At 42.9% G+C, this 25,819-nt stretch overlaps 2 protein-coding genes across 13 annotated transcripts in view; both read right to left on the bottom strand.

Annotated features, from left to right (window-relative positions):
• adamtsl3 (ADAMTS-like 3) overlaps nt 1-17,920 on the bottom strand; it is an 88,223-nt gene extending 70,303 nt beyond the window's left edge. Inside the window, exons 1-4 of one of the 6 annotated variants that reach the window (XM_049735179.2) lie at nt 17,814-17,904; nt 17,413-17,462; nt 17,125-17,178; nt 16,856-16,997 (exon numbers count right to left, since the gene is read on the bottom strand). In XM_049735179.2, coding sequence (XP_049591136.1) covers nt 16,856-16,980 — 125 coding nt within the window. In that variant the 5' untranslated portion in view covers nt 16,981-16,997; nt 17,125-17,178; nt 17,413-17,462; nt 17,814-17,904. Of the gene's footprint in view, nt 1-16,855; nt 16,998-17,124; nt 17,179-17,412; nt 17,463-17,813 lie in introns of those variants that run through there. The other 5 variants (XM_049735185.2, XM_049735193.2, XM_049735169.2 and 2 more) reach the window with 5 other exon arrangements.
• Nucleotides 17,921-22,298: 4,378 nt separating this feature from the next.
• The window catches only part of ppargc1a (peroxisome proliferator-activated receptor gamma, coactivator 1 alpha), a 146,830-nt gene continuing 143,309 nt past the window's right edge, over nt 22,299-25,819 (bottom strand). For all 7 annotated transcript variants that reach the window (XM_049735224.2, XM_049735230.2, XM_049735250.2 and 4 more), the window contains one exon: nt 22,299-24,846. In XM_049735224.2, coding sequence (XP_049591181.1) covers nt 24,743-24,846 — 104 coding nt within the window. In that variant the 3' untranslated portion in view covers nt 22,299-24,742. The remainder of the gene's footprint in view (nt 24,847-25,819) is intronic.

Below are 25,819 nucleotides of genomic sequence, written 5' to 3'. Positions count from 1 at the left end.
CTTCACACCTGACGGTATCTCCGAGCCGAAGCGTCACGGGGACGAGCGCGTGAATGGCGCAAATTGATTTAAGGGCGCCGGGGAGGAGAAAAGCTGGCCGCTTTTTCTATCGGCCGCCGTGTTTACTGCCTGATTACGTTAACAAGGCACATATATCACATAATTAATCCAGAAGATTACCATCAAAAATCTATAAGGCTGCAACATGCTTGCTCGAGTGCCGCCGTTAATTATATTTGCGGCGGCGAAAGAAACGGAATGAAAACAGGGTCGAACCAAACGCTGATTCACGCGCAATTGCCTCGCTGCATCAGAAATGTACGATCGGCGGCGTTAAATCCGACGCGACTTCTTTTGCTTCTAATGCGTGAAGGAAAACCCAAGGCCGCCTTGTGTTTTTGTGATCAATCGTTGTCAGAATACATATACCCCCCCCCCTTTCAAGGTGCCGGGGTCGATCTCTGAAGCCCATTATTTCCTCTCTGACGGATATAGACGTTGTCAGCTCGACGGTACTGCCCCCCGAGCATAGCCGGGGGACGACGCTGCGCGGCTTTGATTCCATTTCGACTAACTTTCCGTCTCTCCAGGCATTTATATATATCTATATCTGGATATATATGTTTATATTCGTCTTTGGAATATTTTGAAAAACAAACCACCATCATCTATGGCGCATAAACAGCCTCGTTCGGATTAATAACTAGCCGATTCCATGCTCAGTTAAAAAAAATCTGGGAATTTTACAAAAGTACGAGATAGTATTTATAGCGTTGGTGCCTTAGACGAAAAAATGGGTTTTTCAACGCCCTTTGCAGATTCTCCTCTTGTCTATGCTTGAAGTCTTGCGTGTGTTCTCCAACCTCCATCGGGCTTCTTGATTATGATGGATGGGGCCCCTACGGATGAGCGGGCGGTGAAAACTGGCCTTGGAGAGGATAGCAAAAAAGTAGGGACGGAGATAGTGAGAAGACGAAGGCGGATGACGACGTCGCAATCAACGGGCCAGTTATGATGGTCCTGTTCTGATCTGGGAGACATCTCGAAGGTTTCCGAGAAGTTCATACAAAGAGTTTGCAGCTATTTACTACTTTCGAGTTTAGAACCCAGAAGCAACACCTGATCCGTCTCCTTGGAAATCGGGACAATGGCTACGCTGCAATTTGTACAGAGCAGAATAATGCAGGCGGATGCTTTAATATTGGATGAGCAAATGTGTTTGACGCCGCCGTATATCTTTACATCCCATTGCTTGCGAGCCATAAACGCAGGGATCTCGGGATGATAGCAACATTGTAAAGCCTGATGATTTTCGACTCACGTCGTAAATATACACCGCGCCCCGTGCTGTCAATGACACGGCCCCATCCGTCCCCACCTTGCGACTTACATTCTATTACCAAGAACGGAAATGAAGGATCCCTTGAGAGACCCTAAAGGGGATCCATTTCCAGAAGAGGCTAGTTTGTGCACGGTGAGATTTTTGACCCCCATCCCGCAGCCTGAGGTGACAACCGCGACCGGAATAGCTCTGTCACCGGCAGAGCCTTGGGGTCCTGCCACCTGTGTGGCGTGACTTGTGACGAGATACGGGGAAGGTTCCTGATGATGGAACTCTGTAATGTGCACGGCTGATCAGAGTCAGGACTCGGAATAAAGCGTCCACGACTTACAGAGATGTATTCTGAAAACGAGATGCGGGGCGCTAATTAGCATTGTAAAGCAATAAAATGTCTCTTCAGCTTGTTTGCACGTAACCTTGTAAGGCATCTCATATTTGTTTGCACGCTACTCCGTGTATTAGCTCATTGAATATGCAAAGACAACACGGTATGTCAGAGATAATCACAACACATACACGACGGCAACATGACTTACAAGAAACAATTGGAAATCATGTCGGAGGCAACTCCGATTCCGCTAAGCATTGTGAGATGTAGCCTCAAAGCAGAAATTCTACCACCTGTCCCTTCCTGTGACACAGGTAAGCTCATTAGCATGGGAAAAGGTCACTTTGGGAAGTGGAAATCAAATACACCGACGGACTCGGGCACGGCCATTAAGCCACCGGGCTATTAGTATTCATGCAGAGCAGATTAATGGAAAATGAGCTGGGACAGCGCGGCCGGAGTATGAAACTCGCAAAGAACCTCTGACATCTCTGTTTTCCCACAGCTCTTCTCCATTTTAATATTAAAGCATTTCATTATTTCTCCTTTTTTTTTTTTTTATCTGCAGACACAATTCGATTTATTTACAGTTCTTGTTTGCTGCTAGGCAGGATTCATGGAGTCCAATTGGAATAACTGCTCTGTATTAAATATAAAGGAATAAATAAAATTTATAAATATTTTATATATAATATTATATAAATTATTTATCTAATATAAACGTATAAAATACATTTATAAATATAAACGAATATATTCAATAACTGCTCCGAATATGGAATAACTGCTCTGTATTAAATATAAAGGAATAAATTAAATTTATAAATATATTATATATATTTATTTTTTTCAATAACTGCTCTGATTATGGAATAACTGCTCTGAATAGAGAGGAAAAATATTGACAGAAAAGTGAGATTCTTTGGCAAAGCCTTCAGTACCTGTGAGCATATTCACAGACATCCCAGCCTTTCCCGATCCCTCCATCCAACTCCCCCCCTCCCATCCAGTGCACCCCACCTTCCTCTCCATCTGTCAGCCAATAACTTTCTGGAACCCGGCATGCCGTTCGCGCACCTGTGCCTGCCACCACAAATAGAGGCGTTTGACACACGCGGGCGCAGGACTTTGTCCCCGTACTAAGTCATCCATTCCTAAGAAGTCCCCCGCATTGCAAAGGTAATTCATTGGAGATAAAAACTTGGCCTGTTTTTTTTCTAATGTTTCGCTCAGACGCTTACTGAGGCGTGACGGGTACAACGAGAGCGCCGGCGGCCACGGTCCCGCTTCTCCATTACCTTGCACGGCGCACGCTTGCAAAAGAGAGGGCGACACGGACGGCTCTTTGCTCATTAGCTTTGAAGAAACGACCGGGTTCCTCTGGAGTGTCGCATTTCATTCCCTTCGCGCAACGCTAGAGGAGACCCTCCTCTGCAATCGTGCCGAGTTATTGCATCTTCCTCAACCATCTGTTAACAAGCAAACCGGGCTCGCCGACGGTGTTCTCATATGATCCTTTTTTTAAAGCTCTTAAAGTTGAAATTACGACGTAATGATACCCTTATTTATGTAAGTATTTAAGTTTCATTTACATAATGTTTTTTAGATAACTATTTGGCTAGCAGACATGAATGGGAAAAGTTTTACACCTCCCAACGGTGTCTTCCGCTGGCACGGTTCCAAAAGCGGCTAACTTTAATGCTTCCGTTCGGACGGGAATACATCGTTCAAACATCTGCTGCTTGGTCCAAATGTGAGTCGAGCTCTTTTAAATGATGCCCCCGCTTTGTAATGACTTAACAGTTTGGAGCGTTTGAAACCGAGGGGACACGTGGGCGGCGACCAAAATATCAATTAACACGAGAGAAGCATCATTCAAGAAACGGCAATAAAGACAAAGAGCAGCTTCGGAAATGGTTTCCATTACGAAATAATAAACGTGTTGGAAAAAACGAGAGCGCCGTGGTGGCATTTGCCTCAGTGGGATGCCGCCGACTTTCCCGCCAACTGTTGAATGACAGGTCATTAGCGGAACACCTGTTCTACCTTTTGCGCTAAATGTCAAGACCGGTGATCAGCTGATAAACACGAGCTTCAATTGAAACGAGAAGTCAAGACGAGAGACTCGCCGTTCTTTTCTTTGCCGTTCATTGTGGCTACTTAAAAGCTCATTGATATTCCGGTGGCCATCTTGAAGAGCGCTCGAGACCCCCCCCCACGCACCCAATCGGGATTCAGCTGAGGACGCAGATTGCTCCCGACACCGGCTGATGATAATTTGGCAAAGCGCGGCTCCGGCCAAAATGCTTACGAGTTCTTCCGATGCTCTTGTTTGAGGCTAATCGCTTATGACGTCTCAGTTATTTATTGTGTGGAGCCACGCGACGGCAGCCTGGAATCTGTTCAAACGCTTAACTGCGTGTTATCGCAAGGATCGTCCTGTAAACTGGCATTCATTGGCGTGACGGCAGCTAAAGTGGAGTTAGGGGTGACCATTAGCAGTTAGCATTTGCTAACAAGACTTTCATTAAGCGGCTACCACTGCTTTAAGTCCTGACAAATTTTGACATTGGTAAAATTTGACAAGCTTATGACGAAGTACACAAAAATGAAAATATTAGATTTTTTTTACAGGTTTGTGTAAACTGAGGCTCTTTCCTGAACAGAATTTTAGACTTGGCATTTTTTTTTTTTCAATCAAGGAAAACTTGTGGGAATCTTGAAAATGTGGAACCGTACTCGCCATGAATCGTTTTGAGCGACAATGAAACACAACTCAATAACTGCCAACGAGCTTCGTGTTTATGAATTCGATCTTGAGCGCGGCTTTTACCATTCCGTCAGGGCGTGTTCGGGAAGCCGCTTCCACATCCGCACTTCTTCCTCATCGCGATTGCCGAAATGACGCCGAGCTCACAATCCTTTTGTAAGCGTTCCTTGACTTTGTCTCGAGATTGCTTTGGAGCTAAAGAAATGGCAATGCCCGGGCAATCGTCAACCTCCTCACCTTCTCTGTCAATCAATAGGTTCCTTCCTGGGCTTGGTTTCAGTTATCATTAATAATAGCTGAGACACTCCGATAGTGGTAATAAACTGAGGGGAGGGGCCGATCTGGTGTGTAATGGCGCAGTAATGGCAGCCTAGTCGACAGCTGCTGATGGATAAACCCTGCCAAAATGGATGGCGAAGCGTTTGGATATGCGAACGGGGAGTCCCACAAAAAAAAAAAAAATACTGTGGTGAGGGTCAATGGCTACTCAAACGGGTCACCCCGGAGACAACTCTTTCCCCGTTGATGCCCCTTCGTCTTGCCTTCGCGCAGACCGTCGTTTTCCAGACGACGCCTCGCCGCTTTGGACAGGAGACAAGACAAAGAAGCCGAGCCGGGAAGCCGAGATATTTTTGCCCTCTAACTGACAAGGCCTGAAATATGGTCCATTCTGCTTAACCAAAAGGAACACATACATTTCTATATTAGAAAGAATTCCCATTATTTCTCCCTGAGCCATGAAAATCAATTGTAAAATGATTGCTTTCGGTGACGACGGGCGGAGTGCGCTTGGCCGGTCCCAACAGGAAGAAATAGAAGTTATTTTTTCATCCCCACTTCTATTTTCTCACGGGAAATGGCCGAGATGGGGTATGCATGTCTAACTATTTCTATTTTGCGACGAACATCATTTTGCTAAAAGTGGACCGACGAAAAGAAGGGTCCATCTGTAAGTATACAAAAACCTTACGGGGAACTTATTCCCCCCAAAAAATCCTGCTTCAGTGTGGTGTACGTTTCTTTATTCATCAGCTGGGAGAAATCAAACGGTTTCATGTGACAGAATATTACTATTATGTCCAACTAAACTGATGTAATAGTAAGTCCATAATGGATGCATGATGCAAGACCAATATACTGCGCATTTTATATAGAGCAGGGCTGTCAAATTCATTTTTGTTTCAGGCCACATCGTCATTATGGTTTCCCTCGTGGGGCCATTAAAGACTTAAATAGAAAAAGATGGCCGCTCATATCACATACACACAACAGAATCTAGTACAAAAAAAGTTTCAATTTTCCATTTTGAAAGTTCGATTGTAACAAAAAAAAATGTTGCAATGTCTTACTGTTGTTAAAAGGGGAGACAATTTAGAGTTTTGGTATTTTAATAAGAAACATTAAGTTGACACACATGAGTTGCTATTGTGGGCCATATAAAATGATGTGACGGGCCGGATCTGGCCCCCAGGCCTTGTTTTTGATACCAGCTTTGGAAAAAATACAAATTAAATCTAGTATTTTTATTTTCTCAATATAAACGCTTCAAATATTCATCAGCAAAATCATAAAAACTCATTTCGCATCGGTCCCTTCAATTCACCCAGAGCTGCATATGCATTGCATCGGGATTATTAGCATACATTTTGCCGTACGGCGGAAGCGCCGCTCTTCCGCATGTCCCATTAATGACGCTGTTGTGATTCATCTCCACCCTTCCTCTCTCTCGTGAACCATATGAAATGCCCTCTTCAAGGGCGGGATCACTGAGCCGCCCAAAGGCCACTTTCAGGCAAAAAAGGGGCCATCATTATACTCACTGGCATTCTTATTTCATGACTAATGGATGGGAGTTTCATGGCGCGTTCCTCCGTGTAAAGTGACCCCGGCTTGCACCGCTCGTGCGGCTGGCTAAAAAAAGCAAAGCGCCCTCAGAGATAGTCACAGGAGACCGCCGTTCCAGCTCTCCATATTGATACTCGGCGAAACACGGAGAGGCTTTCAACAAAAGTAAGGCCAAGAACACTAAAGATAATGGACTGAGGATCCCGGTGACCAATATAGTAGTCCGAGATAAGGGGGAGCCCTCTTGGAGATTCTCACGCGCCGCATCCGGGCGCTATTAAAAAAGCTCATCTGGCGTTAAGAGACTGGCTCGTTCGTAAAAGACAATGTAAATTTTACTCCCGCAAAGAGAAATATTCCGAGCCTTGGATCAATCTGTTTAGGTTCTCGTGGCTTAAATTCAAAGACTCATGTGCCGTGTTATTAAACCAAAACGAGACCGGCTCAATATCGCTCGCTTGGCCTCTTTGCCACTACTCTCGAAGGCTCCGTCTGCATATCTTTTTTCATTCTTTGGGGTTATTACTTCTTCCACTAGGCCACTTTCGGATGCACATTAGAAAATGTTGACTCGCTTTTGAGTTTTGCGTATTTATAATTCACTGGCCCAAGCGGTTCACAACGTTTAAAGCTATGGTGTGGACCTCAGGGAAACACATTTGTATACCAAATTCGAATCCAATGGGAATCATTTTCTCCATTGGAATGCGCTAAAGTCAACCGTGGCACATTCGGGCTGTCCTGTATTATGCATTAAAAATTGAGGCAGGAGTTGGACTCTCTCCGTTACCGGTCGCCATTAATATTTGATCACAGCGAACAGCGACTGGTAAACAGTACAAAAACAAGGCGACTGGTGGGGAAAGGTGAAGAGCGAGGCTCGAGTGGAATTGCTGACTTATGACGGTTGCGCAGACGTTGCTTGTTGATGCTAATACTCAGCTTGAAGCAAACATGGCCCAAAAAAGACGTCAAAGTACAATTTAAGGCATACCTTTAAGGATAGCGAGTGAATTACTAAAAACTAGCCCAAGTTCTCATCATAGAAAAAGAAGAAAATATAAGCAGGGCACTCATCGCTAGCAGTTAGCCGCTAATGCCGGAAACTTCTACTGTTGTATCACGCAATGACGCCGGAATTAACTAGCGGTTTCTTGGTGTCCTCGTTTAGCAAATATGATTTTGGGATGGCGTTGTGTTGTCGTTAGTAGCAACTCTGTGATGGCCGTAAAAACTGGCAAGCTGAAATCTCGGGAAGTCAAGCTAGCCACGACGCGCTACTTTGAAATAAGGCTACTGCATTAGCTTTTAAGTTAGCCTATGCATTGTCATGCGGAAACCACTCATGTCATACAGAGACGTAGGTGGGGGTGGGGGGTGGAATGAGTTAATCATCTGAGAGTAGCTTCTCCCATCAAGTTGCGGTGACTTTAATCAAATTATGACCTTGTAAAGCAAGCGCTTGTCATTTGGGACCCTAATCTCCTCACTAATGACTAATTAGCCCCATCACCTGTTTCGCCAAGCCTCCATTACAACTCAGACAAAGCTTTAAGATAATGGAATAATAATATGAAAAAGAATAGGGGGAAAGGTTGTTTTTTTTTTTTGTAAATATAAATCAAAACTAAATATCAAAGGGGGATCAGGCTGAAATTGAAACTAGAACGATGCAGCGTTTTTGTTTTTTTTGCAGTGAGGCCAGTGTGTGGCACTCCAGACGACAACGAGGGGGAATACATTCATTAGGGCTAATTAAGCTAACATAGCAGAAGAGAGGAGAACGGCACATGGGTTGAAATGATCCCATCTGTAAGACCACCCGACATCGAGACAAAAGCTCTCCGGATGGCCGCTCCGGATGGACCCTGCCCGGTTTAGGCGCCGGTCACGGATTCAGCCCTCATGTGAGAGTCTTTGCAGGTGGAGGTGGAGGGGGGGGGGGGGGCGCCCATGCAGCTGCGGCACTTGGCGGCGTCTACGCAAACAGGCGGCCCCCATTCATTAAGCCTTTTTAGAGCAGACACGCGCTCCCTCTGCGGGCCCCGAGCATCTGCTTCCGCATCGCTAAGAGGCCCGGCGAGCGTGCGAAGGCCGACCACGCAGCCAGACTTGACAAATTTGGGGAAATGATAGTGGCCCGGAGAGGGGGGGGGGTGGCGACGACGACACACAATCAGCTCTCAGTAAGGTGCAAGCGGAAAGGAACCTGCTCTGTTCTTCATCCCTCCTTCCTCATCCTCTAATCACAGGAACATCTGGCTACGAAGAATGTGAAAATATATATCCTGCCTGATTTGACACGGGAGCACCTCAATTAGTTCTTCAAAGACGCTCATGGGAGGGAGGGAAACAGCAGCTGGAATGCAAACTACGCTCTCGTCGTACTTTTTCCGGTTTGCGGTCGGGTGGTACTGCGCTGACCTATTAGCTTGGGCTTCTGAAACTTTTCCGAAACTATTCTTGGACTATCTGCCTCCAGGGGAAAAAAAAAAAAAAAAAGACTGATCCTTCGATTGCGGAGCGCAATCAGCAACACTTCTTCTCATTTTCACCTGTTTTTGGATTTTTAATTGAGTGTACATTGATTGCACTAATTCCTTTGATGGAATTAGTGAAGTGAGGCGACACAAAAGTCTTACAAGTGCTTTTAAAATGGAAAAGTCAGCATTTATTAAGAGCCCCATTTCCCGGCAGGGTGAGATCAGCAGGTGGGAAATGATCTAATTTCACTTGATTGATCTGAAAATGATTGATTTACCTTCTGAGACACTTCATAAAAGGCAGTTTGTGCTTCTGTAGTTGTGCATAAAGACTTCAAGTCCCCAGCAAGGTGTCTCATTGAATATCACTGAAGCATGCACACAAAACACACCAGCAGGTGCAAGGACAGTGACTTTTTTTTTTTTTTTTTTTTTTTATTCCCCCAGCCAGGGGAAAAAGAGAAAGGAAAGCAGGCAACCGGGTTATGCCAGGCCATGAATAAATAAAACATCAGCTATAGCTTCACATTAATGCAACTGGATGAGAAGTTCCCCAAAGCAGTTGCGCCTGTCATGTCTGATGTTGTGAACGCTGGAACGAATACCGCAAAACAATCCATTATTGTTATTATTGAGCCAGACGATTCCAAATGGAAGTTTGATGATTGGCATTTGCGTAGTTGTTGCCAAGCCACCTTAGCCAAATCCACTATCAAAACATTCTCTGCTAGGAATTAGCATCAATGAGCTGGAAATGCTTTTCCTTGGATTTTTTTTTTGCGACTCTTTTCGAGTAATGCCACGTTTATTATTTTACTCAACAAAACAAAACTGGAGCGAGGGAATGGAATCATAAACGAGTATGGAAAATTGGTAGGTTAGGGGACTCTCCACGCTTCGCTTTTTAGCCACAGCTAAATACGTGTTTAGAAAATTATTAAGTATTGTTTAATTCAAAATATGTATCGATACGACTGGTAGCGTCACGTTTCCTGTAAAAGGTCATGTGACATTTTTAATCGGGCAATACATTTGTCGCAACAAAATTAAAATCGCAGCTCGTTGCTCGACAGTCGAGTCACGTTGGGTCACATGGCTCGGCGTCCGGCAGGCCAAAGCGGTCGGACCGTATTTGTAACGCGTGGACAGTCACTCCGCCGCTCCGTTCCTTTGTGGCAAAGGAATCCCACGGAACAATACAGTGAGCGAGCGCGGATTCCGTCTGACGTGCTCGGCGGCGAATATTTGATGTGTTTTGATGAGGCTCCCGTGGCGGTGGCGGGCTAATCAAAACAGCGAAAAGAAATCAATGTTCTTTTAATAAAAGAGGACTTTAGGTGGGAGGGAGACAGACGGTTTTGCCGGTGACAGGACCTGTCGCTGCCTTATCTCGTGCCTCTCAGATCCCCCAGACAGGCAAATATTTTCACTGCAAACACCGGCGGCTCGACAGGCTGCGTGGGCCCACCCTGTCACGCTTCTCCACTCGCGACTTACTCGCTCACGACCGCAAGTTTCTTGTACGTTTTCTTTCAGATGACACAAATACGCGTGTTTTCCATGACACTTACTACAATTAACCACTTTGGAGAGGAGCTGGATTTTGTGTTTAGACACGTTGCAGCCCCTCCCCTGACAGTTTTTTTTTTTTTAGATTTACCATTAAAAACATTTATGCTGTTGTACCCCTCCCACGTGCTTTAAACACTTTAAAAGTTACCAAAACAGACTTTATACACCATTTCTCCCTCTCCTGGTGTCAAAAAGACGTTATTACTCATGCAGCTATGCCCAAAAAATGAAAAGTGGGCTTGTCACTCCCAGATGAAATTTACTGGATCACTGACAAAAACAGAAACACTGACATTGGAAAAGTTTTCCCTTAATCTGAGTCCACTTTTGGAGGACCGGCGGCACCGAGGATGAACCGAGACATCGGTGGGGGTTCACTGTACCTGTGAGATGACCCCCCCACACACACATACCCGCTGCCATCCAAATCCACCGTCATCCAGATTAGCCGGCAAAGTGGCATATGCCTCCGAGCCGCCAAGAGAAAGACAGCGGTGGTGCAGTGAATTCCGGTAATTAATCCCAGATTACATGTGCTGGCGCTCCATCAGGCCAGTTGGCGACATGAGCGTCTTGTACACCCACACACACACCCTCACAGTCTTGTCTTTTGAGTGTACAACATTTTTGGCAGATCTTCATTGCTACTTTAAATCTCAATTACTTCTCTAACAGCGGTAGAATCCTCCGGATGGTACTCAAGCAGTGTTAAATGACAGTTGGGTCATCACCATGGCAACCATGACTCCCCAATGTTAGTGGACCAGCCAGGACACCTGTTGGGTTACTTTCGAATGGACAAACGATGACATCATCCTTACCAACAACATCATGTGACTATTACTTTAAATCATTGATTGTACTTTCCAAAAAATGATTTCAAATCATTTGAGAAGCAATGAAGTCAACCTGCATTCATTTCGACATTTTTTTTTTTCAATCACAGAAACTATCAATGCTTATAAAAGTGTCGGTACCCCCGAGAATAGTTCCCCTGAATATTCCATTCCTTTCCAGCAATCTAAATATTGAAACAGCGGCGAGTGACATATGGGGGAGGGGTGACAGGGGGCGGCGTGGGCGGGGGTCTACGCCAAAGAGCCCTTGCATTACGGTAATCATTTAGTCGTGACAAATTAATTAAAAGGATAATTAAATAATGAACATGTTAAATATGGCAATTAGAAATCTTGTCCTACATGAGTGAATTGGAGGGAATTTAATAGGAGAAGCCAACGATGCGATGGAGTGTACCAAAACAATTTTTATTTAATGCCTCTTCTACAATAAAATGCACGAGAGCTACACTTATAATACGATAACACGATAATGTTATGACAGCAGTAACAGGAACGAGTGAAGGGTGGAAACATCCTCGCCTTGCTCCGGCCTTGAATATATTTCGTTTCCAAACCGGCCTTTCCGATGACTCCGGCCACTCCTATGCCTGTTGCCTAGCAACCGTGGCATTCTCGGCGGGATCCTGACGACGCGGGAACACCCCGAGGTGGCTCCCGGAGCTCGGCGCCACGACCCGAGAAAGTCCGGTCACGAGAGATGATGACATTAATTCCGAACCAATTCCTTCTATACGTCCTCGACGTGATCTTAAAAAATTGAATTTATGGAATTTTCTTTCATTTCAAAGGGAAAAGTTGATTCTGTTTTCTATTTTGCGACTGCCCCGCAGAAGACGAGGTGCTCCGGTGTGTCTGAAAAATGGCCTCCCATTTGTCATGCATGAGCAAATACACGGGCGTCTCTGCTTTATCCACCAGTCTTCCTACGCATCGGCGTTCCCGCGTTATTCCAAACGTCCCTATCCGTACATCTTGATGTAAATTCAAATCTGCTCATCTCACACTCCAGCGGGGAGTACGCGATCTCGGATGCAGCCCGCGTTAAATCTCGCTCAAACCGTCCGTGGGCTAATGTGCGTTTTTGCTCGTGCGTTTGATGAGCTCGAAACGCTCGGTATAAGACGACAACACCGTTCCGCCTGCGGGACGTGAAAATGGAAGAGAAATGCAAAGTTTTGCAAGAATCCCTGGTTGAGGTTTGGGGTCGAAAATGGATGATTCAGGAGCGCTGATTATAATCTAAACACAATGGCGGGATGGGCATTTGGTACCTGGGCCTGCAACCAATCAGAGGACGGATGCGGGCCGGCTCGTTGGCCCTGTGAGGTGAATTTGAAATCTGATAGATTAAAGAAATTGAGCCTTTGATAATCTCGTTGAGGTTTCACGGACCAGCGCTGCTAATTATAAAGCAGATTAGAATCACATGGTATGTAACAATAGATTTAGAAATATTAGAATTCAATTTTAAGGGGAGGCAAAAAAATTCAGATGTAAATGCAGGTCAGCGCTTCAAATTGTTTAGGTCAGCAAATCTGCACGGCAGGGCAAGGCAGCTTTATTTAAACTGTAAAAGCACATTTCCTCCACAAGGCAATTCACACCACCAAAGACACAACACCTAAAAGCTTTTACAATCACAACGGCGAAAGACATGCAAGCCATCAATCACGGTGGAAGGCCAATTACTTAACATTCGAGTTCCTAAATTCCACGAGGAGTCGACAGCTCACAGCCATAGTCGTGATTTGGAACTGCCTGAAGGTCGTGCGGAATAAGCATGTCGCTGCTTTTCTATGCAACAAGTGCAAAAGTCGCTCAGACATAAAAAAAAAAAAAAAAAGTGCAGTCCTATTTCAAAATCCATTACTAAATCATTTTGGCAAGGATTTGAAGTCGCCGGAGCAACGGCGGGAATCAGGTGGTTTTCCTGGCCTGACAATACGCAAAGCTCCATATCTACAGCGGAGATAGACGGATAGCAATCAGAAGGTTTTAGCGGCAAGCCAAATGCAAACATCTTGACAAGAGCGGCGCTTGGGAAAGTTTGTCCCAAAAACCTGAAATGAAATATAGATGTCGGTGGCGCCGCCGCCGCCACCGCCGCCTTTCACGGGCATTACTCTAAGCCGGAGGTGTTATGTTCCATCACAGCAGCTCCATCTTGCATTATGAGATGTGAAAAAAAAAAAAAAAAAAAGAGGAAGCCGATACAGCAGCCGTCACGACGACAACATTAGCATCCAGTCCTGAGGGCTCTCAATTGCATCAATGGCTCGAGATGTGTACATGTGGCGAAGATCTCTCCCATTGATCCTCTTTGGTATAAGCGCTTTTAGAAAGTCATCGATTCTATCGGCCCGCCGTGTTCCGGGAAGCCCCACCAGACAAATGTGACACTTATTTACGTTCCCCGCTGCAAATGTAATAAATGAACGCAAACGGGAGTTGTCGCGTCGAGTCAATAAGTGCGGCCTCATTTAGCATTCAGCACATTTTAACTCCTTTAATGGATGATCAAGTGGTGAAATATTCTTGCGGATGACGCAAATGTGTCATCAGTTATGATGATTCGAAGCTCACGGCGCCAATCCACAAATTAGCATGCCGGTAGTTAGCGGCTGGGAAAGTAAACAATTTTGAGGGGGCTTCACTTAGCATTAGCTTAATTTAGCATTAACCCTTGACAAGGGTGAACATTGTATGTGAAAGATGATGATTCAATATGCTCGGGGCGGACTACTATTAGCATGAAGTCACTTTAGCTACAAGCTAATATTGAAGGTAAACAAGCAACTGTGGTTTGCTAACTTTGTAGCGCACACATACAGAATGTTTGGGTCAATTTTGTAATTCAGTCAAAATAATCATTTTAAATCGTGCTAGTAGTGTAATAAGGTCCTCCTTTCAACGTAACGTTTTATCCGCCGACCCTTTTGATGTGGACTGCGGTTAACCTTATTAGCATGCGCGTCACATTGCCAAGGCTCATCAAACTGCAGTTTGATAGAAGCGTTTAGTTTCCCCGAGTATATGAAAATGTAAAAAGAAGGCGACGCAGAAGGCACAAAGACGGTCATTAACAGCCTCCGTTCCCAACGACAAACTGTTGAAAAGCGAGCGAGTAGTCGACTGGCCCGCGTTAGCGCATCCTGGCTGGCTCAAAAGCGTTTATGGTGCAATTCATTGTTTGATTGCGCCTGCATGACCAGCAGCCATTTGGGTGACAAAATACTATTAATATGCTTATGAAGGGCCAAAAGGCATGCGCACATTTGAATAACAAACCCGAAAAGCAATGCATTCAGCAACTTTGAAGTGCAACACAAAAGGGGGGAAGATAAGGATTTTCCTTGAAATACGTATATTAAGACACATTATTTGGAAAGCACCATTTAATGCCACCCATCAGTACACCAATAAACAATGCTTCCCTCACGGAAATTGCGCTGTGGAATTATGCAATGGAATGAGATGTCGAGAAAAAAATAAATAAATAAAGCTAGAGTAGAAAGCATGCATGCTGTTGTCTTGTTTGGAGTAACCGCATGAATCCACTAAGAACGTAATGAGGGCACAACAATAACGCACTGTGGCTTTAAAGGCTTGTTTGTTTAATGTCAAACCTCGCTAATTACTATTGTTGAAAAATTCTTGGTCACAATTGAAATAAACCGCAACAACCCCCTAAAAACAAATCATTCCTTGTTGAAATGAAGAGTAGCATCTGAGTTTTCAAACATTTACAGCATACTGGATTGATTGCATTGGAATTAGCCATCATTTGGGAAAGTAGTACCAACACGTATATACTGCTAAACAACACACATGCACACACACACACGTGTTAGCAGACCATCAGAGGTTGTAAAAGTGTAGTCATAATGTTCCCCGCCTTGGAGGCTTATTAGGAGGCATAAAACTTGTATGATACCTTCATTCATATTCCCCGTAAACACCCGGCCACATTTTTTCAGCCACACACACACACACACACACACACACATCTGCAAAAATATAAGCCGCTGTTTTGTGCCGCATGATTGATTTGCAAAGTAGGCCGGCGCTGCGAACGTATGGGAAGAAGGCGAGGATTTGCCTCCGTGTGTGTACGCAAATTGCAGTGTCAGATCGCCGCATGGATGTTGTTTGTCTGGCACGGACTCAGCATGCCAGCAATTTTTGGGCCGCTCTCGACACACTGACGTCTGCGTAAGCTGCAAAAATTGAAGCTGGCGTTGATTATGGCAGTCAAGGAGGCAGAAAGGCCTGGGTGAATTGACAATGCCCCGGCGAATAATAAAAAGCTAGTGGAATTCTTCACAGAAGGGAGGTACGGGGGAAAAAAATCACGGCATCTGAAGCGTTTACAATTCCGACGGTTAGGAAATGTGATGTTGAGAGAGGATTACGTGGCTTTAAAACAGGCCGTGACCATGACAGGCTAACACATCAAACGATACCGGAACAGTCCTGACAGAGGGCTGCGGTGTGCATGCCAAACTAATAAGTTAGTTTTGAGAAATTATCATCATCATCATTAGACAATTGCATTGAATTAGAATTCTTTTTTCTTGGGGAGGCTCCGGAAATTTTACAAACCCCCAAAATTCCACAGAAAAACTGATTCATTATACAAATAGGGGTAAATGCTGTGGACAAAATAAGTTTAAAAAAATACCCAAAGGTCAATTATCTGGTCTGCCACCTGGTGCTGGGGGGCGTCCAAGCATATTTCGAGGGGGGATGGTGCCCCTGCGGACCCCCCTCTAGCGCTGCCAGTGTCGGTTTGACATATAGGCAGGAGGGGCATAATCTCAGCATCCAGACGTCAGTTACATTGGATACATAGCTGATTTATACGCAAACAAAAATAGGCTAGATGAGAAAAGAAATCTTGATGTAAAAAAAAAAAAAATCATAGTTGACTGCCATTATAAGGACATGATTCTAAGGTGTCGTGTGCAGCAACTGATGGGACTGGGCTATTTATTTTCTGTTCTCAAACACGCACCTTTACATAACAAGCGTGGGGCGTTAATTTGCCGCACACTTCAACAATGCTCAAAGTAGGCCAGGAAAAGACGGCGCGTCGGAAAATAAAAATGTGAGCCCTGGTGCTTTCTCGGGGCTCAACTTACTCTCCTGCTTTGTGCCGACTCAACTAAATTGTGCCGTGTCGGCACTCCGTAAATACGTTGGCACCAGGTGTATCTCCGCTTACTTGTAGTGTCACCAAAAATTCACACGTTTCTCTCCAAACTAGCTGAATATCATAAAATAGATATAAAAAGTCGACACACCCCTCGAATGCCAGCTTGAAAAAAAAAAAATTAGACCATAATAATTCATTCAAAAACTTTCCCCACCAAGAATGCGATCGGCACCATGAGGGAAATTAAAGCAGCTACTTCAAAGTATCCAAAGCTGCAATTAGCTAAAAAATGTGTGGGCTGCCTGTCACATCCTCAGCGGGGATGCGGCGTTACAAAAAAAAAAGCAGCCGCAGACTTTGACGCACTGCAAGAACATTGGAGCCATCTCCTTGTTAACATGTTGCCACCCCCCAGCCAGCAGATAAGATGACAGATATCAAAGTCTTTCTTGCCCTTGTCGCAAATGGTTTGATGAAATTTAAAACACACACACGCTTACCTCTTGACAAGTGATGAGGAAACAAGCAGCCTTAATTCTTGAATGCCGTATCGGTGACAGGATTGCATGCGAAGCAGTTGCCCTTGGCCAGGATGCACACACTCCGAGTGGAAGTGATCCAACATGGCAGCGTGTCGTCTTGCTTGACCCGAGGACAAAAAAAAAAAAAAAAAAACACACAAAAGGATGATTGGTGTCAAAATCATGGAGGATGACGCTGTGACAACTTGAGTAAACACAGCAAGGCGGGAACTGCAGTGAACACTCACAAATTCTGGAGTTTTGCTTGACTGGCTGTCATGAGCATGCAAAACAACAGGTGCCTTCTCACAATGATGTCAAGTCTCAGAGGCAAAAATTGTCATTGGCATTTGACCAAAGCAGAGGAATTTTTGAATAAATTATGTGAATAAATAATGTCGTCAGTCCAAAACATGATCATTCAACAACTGGCTCATTCATTTTAATATTCAAAATGAACTTCGAATTAAACTAAACTCAGTAGGAAGTGTTTTCGACATCCCTGTATTTAAAAACATAAAATGAAATTGACTCACATTGGATGAGGTCACATGTTGGATTTTTCAAAATGTCTGCCTTCGGTAATCTAGAAATTCAAGGAAAAAGAGAAAACTTTTGAATTTGTTTGTGGGCCGTTGTCTCCGTACTAGTTGATAAATGAATTTTCCAAAATGTCTGCTTTCAGTAATGTAGAAATTCAAAATAAGGAAAAAGAGAAAACTATTGAATTTGTTTATGTGGGCCGTTGTCTCCGTACTCGCAGATTAATGAAAGGTGTTCGTAAGAAAATGTCCACTGAAGTGAGTCACCATTTTAGAGAGCTTCCTTCTTGGCTCATAATATTAGCAACAATGGACAAACATCAACGAACATATTCCGACTATTGAAAAAGAGACATTGTGGGACTAAATAATAAATAAAACAGTATGTTACATACTGTAATGGACATTTGCTTTCCGAATGAGTCTCGTCTCAACGACGCCCGTCGCCTTCAGCAGTATGCCGCCACCACCCATCGTCCAATCAGCGCTAATCGTAGGCGACACGTCAGCTGACGGCCAAACAACCAATAAGACGACACCATTTAATGACGTCAACAATAGCAATTTTTTTTTACATTTTATTCACACTCTTCATTATATTATTTTATTTACATTATTTTGCTTCTTTAGGGTCAGAGTGAAAAAATTGAACCAAATGACATTTTTGACATGTTACAACAAGTGGGCATTTTGGTGCTACGCTTATGCTGCTACAGTGATCCCTCGCTACTTCGCGTTTCGTTTATCGCGGCTTCACCACATCGCGGATTTTTTTTCCAAATTAAAAAAACCTTTAAAAGTCAAAATAAAACTTATAAATTGAGGAAACGTGTGTCTAACCGTTAGGACAATGTCGTATTGCTCCAAATGTTCGTTTACATTGCTTTAGAAGTCCATTTTCACGTGTTAGCACGATCGCGAATTAGCATATTTCTGCTAACTTGTTAGCCTGCCCAGTACTTCTTGTTGGTGACCGTATTTCGCGGATTTCACTTATCGCGGGTGGTTTTTGGAACCAATTATCCGCGATAAACGAGGGATTACTGTATTGCCTGACACATATCTAGTACTTGTTGGGCCCAGTTGCGCTACCAGTGCAGCACAGTAGTTTACTTGTAAACTTTAATTCCATACTAAGCTAAAAGTGCTGACTCGTGAGGACAACAAGCATACCAGTCGCTGGAAATGAAGGATTTCAGCCAAATGCTCCAGCAGCTTTCCATTCGGCTGAAATCATCCTTGACAGGTGGCTTTTCCTGTTCCAACGCCACCCAAGCGTCTCGCGTCAACTCTCCAAACTGGACATTTCCTGCGGCCTCATTAACGAAATGGAAGTAAACTGAACGCAAATGAGCCTCCCTGGAAGTTGAAACAAAGTGGTAAAAAGCCAGGGTTAATTGAATCGTAAGCCTTGTCACACAAGATTACCAAATGCTCCAAACAGCACTTTAATTGCGTTCTCACCACGTGGATTCATTTTTGCCCGCTAATTACAGCTCCTCTGTCCGTACATTTTAATGCACGATGACAGACAGGGGGGAAAAAATATAAATAAATAACAACACAAGAGCTTGACGTGTTTGTGCGGATTTTGATCGTGATTTTGCATGACAATAAAGAGATTGGACGCTTTGATTAGAGAAGAGACAGAGTTTCCTGGAAGGACTATTTCTTTGTTTTTTTGTTGACATTTTTGTCAGACACGGGAATGAGATCAGGGCCGCCTTACTTCTCACAGTTCCGGATCGTCATTAGCCTGATGGACGGCGGAGCGGGACGACGGGAATGACTGATTACATTACGGGGCCATTTGCCACAGACTCTACATTGACATAAATAGTGCAAACAAACAATAACTGTCCATGTGGCCCATCTACTGTGGCGTGATGAGTCGTCAAACCACGGTCTGGAAAAAGAAAGTGGGAGGTAGTCAGGAAGTAGCTTGCAACTGGATTTTGACTTGATAAGAAAATAAATAAATAATGCCCATAAAAAAAAAAAAAAAAAATGCAGCAAATAAAAGGAAAGAGCACTCAGGATGTCTTTCATTTCCAGCCATCCCATCATCAGGAATGCTTGAACGGAGCCATTATGGCGCCTTGATCCGACAAATACGGGAGGGTCCTCTGATGATGTTAGGGAAAAACGGAGCAGGAAAGCCTGCTTTAGAATTTCAAAGGAAGTCGATTGTGGAAGGAGGTTAGAACCCCCAGCAAGGGGTTTTAGGACTAAGGGGGATTTCAAGTCTTCAAGTCAAAATATGCACAATATCTTTTCTATTTTTATGAATAGTGATGGTAGGCATGTCCATCAAGTTGCCCTCTCGGAAGCCAGTTTTACTTTGCAACTTGAAATTTGGTTGGCAGGTCTATCCTGAGTAGACCCACCAAAAAAGTCTGTCCATTATTTTTGATTGAGGCAGCAAGTTTCAGGTATTTGTTTTTTTCTGAGATCATTTGAACAGATAGATAGGTGACACTAAACTGTGAAACATTTTGAGTTGTGGGTAGGATATGTAAGAGTCAAGTTTGAAATTCTTAACCAATAATTTGTTATACAGTATTGTCATATTTCTATTGTTTAAAAAAAACTTGATTCAAGAAAAATACTAAAATAAAAATAAAATGTTGAAAATTCTTCCTTGATTTGCAAAATTGCTCCTCAAAGACAAAAAATATTTAGAAAATAAAATATTTGAAAAATATTCTAACAGATATTTTTTGATTATGAAGTCTGTATGGAATACCTAAAAATCACATTCTACCATTTGAGCTCTTCGCTATTCATAATAAATGACAATCAATGACATGTTTTTTTGTACAAACCGCACACAGATATTTGTCAAACAAGACCCCTGTTTACTTGTTTGCGTAATGAGGCTCATCAGTTACTAATTCAGATCTCGCGACGCTCTTTAACTCACAGTGCAAGTCTCCATCCGCTCCTTAATAAAACTGGAAACGACACATTTACATGACACAAATTTAATTTGTCAGCCCTTTAAATTAAGCCATCGAGTGGTGAAATCACGCCGATGTTAAAATTGTTACTGATGCGACTTGGTGAGTGCTAGGTAATTAGCGATGAGGTGCTACAGAAGAAGAAGAAGAAGGCGCGCCACCGGCGGCCATCTTTTAGCCGAAGAGAACCACCATCGTCCAGCGATAAAAGCGGCGAGGTTTATCAAAGCAACACATTTACAACTTCCTGGATCTCATTCCTTCGATAATCCATCAATAAAACCTACAAACATCCCAACTAAAACACAGCAATCCTGTTGTTGTTCTTCTAATTAATACGCCGCGTCTCGGGCACACTCGAGGTAATTAACTTTTTTTTTTTTTTTTTTTGCCGGCGCTGCACAGCAGATGGTGATTGAAAATACGAGGATGAGTCCCTCAATCAAGCGCCATTTGTCAGCGACCATTAATTATCCAGCGAAAGAATACATCCGGTCCCCAAAGTTGATCGTTTAGAAAGAGAAGAAGAAGACGGTCCTTCTGTTGCTCATTACTCTTTAACGGCAGAAAGTGCTGAAACTAGAATGTCGCGTGGGGAGATTGCAATTTTAATAGCACTGTCATTATCTTTCTCCCATAAGGTGGCATAAAAGACTTGGAAGAAGAAAACAGAAGTGGGAGGGGGAGGGTGGGGAGGGGGCTCATCATCTATGTGATGATGAAAGGGTTCAAAATGGATTCATAATGATGCAACGTATGACCACAAACCAACAGATGGTTGCTCAATAACAAGACGGTTCTCGTCAAAATCAAAATCTGGAGGCATTTTGTCTGCCGCTCAAAGTTGGGCGACCGGTTGAACTGATTTGACAGCACCGAGCTCCATCTTTGACACCGATAACCATCTTAGAAGGCATTAGAACATGAATTATTATTTTTATTTCATTTATTCTAACCCTAATCCTATTTTAGAAGGCATTAGAACATGGATTATTATATTTATTTATTTGTTTAATCTATTTTTATTTATTTATTTATTTATTTATTTATTTATTTATTTATTTATTTATTTATTTATTTATTTATTTATGTGAATCTTTATGACTGCAAGTGACCTCGATAGTCTTGACATTTTATTCAAAACACATCCTCAACTTTTTTTTTTTTTAAAGGTATTATGCCAAAAAAAAAAAAAAAAAAGCTCCAGTTTTGGCTCGTCAGACCAAAGGACACTTTTAGCATATTTCAGTCTTGTCAAGTTCAAGTTTTATGGATTTTTCTTTCATTACTGCATGGGTCCCAATAATTTTGTCCATGATGTGTAGGAAAAAAAAGCTTGAAGGGGAGTGGATAAAAGCGATAGAGCGAATTCCAGGAAGGGTTCCATCGCATGAAAAGGGTAAACAGAGTGGAGACCTCCCGCTGAAATGAAAGCCCATCGCTTCTCTCCCTCGAAGGCCAAAAAGCAGTCTTAATAAGAAAATAAAAATAAACACAATCATACGCTTCCCCCATATTTTCTTTTGAAAAGGAAGAAGGGGGCAAATAAAAAAAAATCAATATATTTGGGGCATTTGTTTTTGTTGTTGTGCCTTCTCTGAATGACTAGCTTCAGGTTTCTATGCGGACTTTGATTTATTTTGACCTGGGGGGGGGGGGGTGTCGGGATACGGAAGAAATGTCCATTATCAACTAGCTCCCTTGTCTTAATGAAATTGTTCCCTCGAACGTTTTAATTAACTCGCAGTCTGAGTCAAGTTGTGGACACAGACCGAGGCGGCGAAAGAACCTCCCAAATGATCGGAATACCAAAGAGGGAAAGACTTTCGAGAGGCTCTCGTCAGCTTTCATTCTCAGGCAAAACACACACAGCAAAGATAATGACGACCATGGTAAAAAAAAATAAAATAATAAAATATATATAGTCACATTTTTCCCTTTATTGGCATGATGAGGCTGATGAGAATTGCACATGAAAAATGAAATTCACAAGAAAATTCCTACAATAGGTAGAACCACAAAGGCATTGGTAAGGCAACGTGGATAGGACACACACACACACACACACACACACACACACACACACACACACACACACACACATACACACGCACAAAATTCCCTCACCACACATAAAATCACACCCACACATATTGTCCTTCCAAAGAAAAACATGATTACCCGACAAAGCAGTGGCAAAATCCTCGGTAGGTCACAATACTAAAAATTGCTCTAATATATTGCTACTCTAGGCCATTTACAAAGCAGTTTATTACACTGATTAAAGCCGCACATCTATTAAAAACGGGACGCCATTACCCAAACCAACGTCAAGAAAACAGTGCATGGAAACATTTGGCCTACCATGAGGTAGGCGGGTTTTTTTTTTTTTTCTTCTCCCATCGTCAGCACCCTCTTGTTTTTGGCCATGCACACTAGCAAACCACAAACACGACCACGTCGAACATTAAAGTCGGGAGTTTGCCACAAACGGATGTCACAAAGGTCACACGTGCATTTACCGGCGCAGAGACGTCTTAAAGGGACCGGCCGGCACGAGGGCGCTGACATCACAGCAACTGGGTAATGGGTCAAAAAAAATATAAAAATAAAAAAATCACAACAATCAGCACTAAAATACAATTCTGAAAAATAATTTATTGCTTTTTATATATTTTTCCCTCTTTTTATTTAGATTATTATTACTCTTCTTGTTATTACTGCGAATAATATCAGTAGTATATGTTTTTTTCTTTTTTCCAAAGATCTTTTTTTTTTAAAAATTTCAAGAAAGGAAATTGTAAACTTTTCGTTTGGCATTCACTTAATCGAGCGAGAACGGAGACGCAACAAAGTCTTTCAAAAATGGCGCGAAATTTCTGCAAAGAAACCCCGTTTATTGCTTTCTGTTCTACGTGAAAGGAAAAAGAGAGCGGGAAAGTGCCGCCGACGCAATGAGACTGGATGAAGCTACTGATTGTTCCGGAAAAAAGGCATAGAAGGTCGTATTATTCCCTACCTTGGAAAAATTATTGGACACCCTGTCTCGTGATTGAGCGTTAAATAAAATTAAAAAATAAATATATATATTTAAAAAAAAAAAAAAAAAAAGTCATGTAAAATGTAGCCCATAAATATTGCTGATTCAAAAAATAAATACATAAATATGCAATTTCCGCTGATTGAAAAGATTCCAATGCATCATCGTCTCCCTGTGTTGAATCAATGACAACCGTACAAAGCACTAAAATCAAACATACATGTATTATGTATGTGCATATACTGTATATAGACATATATATGCACATATTTACACACTGTACACACACATAAATATGTCGCATACAGTATATACACAATATCTCGTGATTGTTTTAGAAATAATCAATAAAAAAAAAAATGGGGTCGGTCGTTTTTACAATCATGAAAAACGTAAAAAAGAAAATTTTACACAGTGAGGAAAAAACAGACTGAATAACTTATATAAAAAAAAAAGGACATTTGATCACGTGCTGCCTCAAAATGAGCAATCGGTCATTTTTTTTGCCTTTTTTTACAATCATTATATGTCTCTAAACATCATGTCGGCGTACAATATGTTTTACAGTATCGTAATTACTATCGACATCCATCGACATTCGGAATTAAGAAAAAATTTTCCCCCCGCATTTTTGAAAAAGGCTGCGTTTTACAGTGCATAGCTGTAACAAATAAACAACTTTATTTCCCAACTTTACACGAACATAAAAAATATTCCTTTTTAGAGTTATTTGCAAATACACAACTACACTTCTCTATCAAATGTAGACAACAAGAGATACGATTCCCTCAAACGCTTGCTTTTAAAATGTAACACCGGATCCAGAGAGATTTAAAAAAAAAAAACAGCAAGAACTCCCCCTCCCCCCAAAAAAATAAAACCAAAATAAAATCTGGCTGAACAAGCTGCATCTTTTCACCCCCTCCAAAGAATTGTGGGTCTTGTAGTGCTTTGGGGGAGGGGGCGGGTTGTGGTTGGGGGAAATCCCTTTTCCTTTTTCTTTTTTTAAATCCCTTCCTTCGTTTACGGTTCTACAGCCGTCAAAGCCGTGCAGCAGGTTCTGAGGGTTCACTGGCTTTCCCAAAAGTCGCTTGCTCAGCTTTTCAGCAGCTATGTTCATGTAAACTTTTGTTTTGGATAGATTCTGATGACAGGTCTATAGACTTTTTATTCTTCTTCAATACTCCACCGCATATCGAGTGTAAAACTTCTCGTCGTCCAAAAAGAAAGAGACGCGAGTGAGGTATCGGGAGTCCCTCGTGGGGGTGGGTGGCGGGTCGGGGGAGGAAGGTGGGGACGACTCGGGCGTGAAGCCACGAGAGGGTTACCTTCTCAGGCTGCGCTGGGCCTCCCTCAGCAAGCTGTCAAAATCCAAGGAGTCATACTTGCTTTTGGTGGAGGCGGGGTCAAAGTCGTCCGAATGGGAGTCTGTGGAAGTGAAAGTTGGAATTTAGTCAGGCTCAAGTTTACGATTAAAACCAAATTTGAGCTTCGTGGGTGAAGTTGACGAAGCAGCGTAAAGGTTTTGGAATTGTTAGCATTAAGCTAGGAGACCCACGAGTGAGACATTCACCAGGAACGTGTACTTTTTGAAGGAGGGAACGAAGTTGACATATTTCTGGATTCAAAAGGATGAAAGCGAGTCGCTTGCAGCTTGATGTCACTTTTTGGTGGAAAGTAAAGAGACAGGACTTGTCTTTGTCTCCTCCACTCGTCTTTTTTACCTCATATCTACACCTTAAATTCCCGAGGATATCTCAGAGAGTCTGCAAAAAATAAAATTACACATTTAAAAAAGTCTTGGGGACACGCTAATGAAGATTCATTCTTACAGGGGAAGGATGGAAATCTTGAAAATAAATCCTGGAAAAATTGGAAATTACCCAAAAATCAAACATCTGGCCTGGCACCACGCATATTTCAAAGGGGGCGGGGCCATGCTAGCACGGCTACGCTAGCTCTGCCTTTGACCAGTAATACGATCTCAATAACAATTTATATTATCGAATCTTACAATTTTCAAAGAAATAAAATGCTCAAAGCAATTAAAATCATCCAACATAAAGTGTACATAAGAAAAAAATAAAAATAATCCATTTGAGACACATCATCCTGGTTCCATTTGAGTGTATCTCCAAATTCCTTCGACGGTATCGGCAAGACCAACAACCCCCCCCGTCGAAAATCCCGATTCTGAGATTGGGTGTGTTTCAAAAAAGTGGCTATTTTTATACTGACGCCTCCACTCTCTCATGTGTCCTATTTTTCCCGATGGAGCAGATAATACGCAGGCTCTATCTTATCTCTGGCAACAGACAGCTCCAACAAATGGGGGGTCCCAAAGGGACCCGGCGGCACACGCTGAGAAATGGCACTGACCATGGCAGCGAGAGGAGATACC

This window comes from Syngnathus scovelli, chromosome 1 (assembly GCF_024217435.2).
Source record: "Syngnathus scovelli strain Florida chromosome 1, RoL_Ssco_1.2, whole genome shotgun sequence".
In the NCBI taxonomy this organism is placed as follows: domain Eukaryota; kingdom Metazoa; phylum Chordata; class Actinopteri; order Syngnathiformes; family Syngnathidae; genus Syngnathus; species Syngnathus scovelli.
This window is presented reverse-complemented; position numbering and strand designations above follow the sequence as displayed.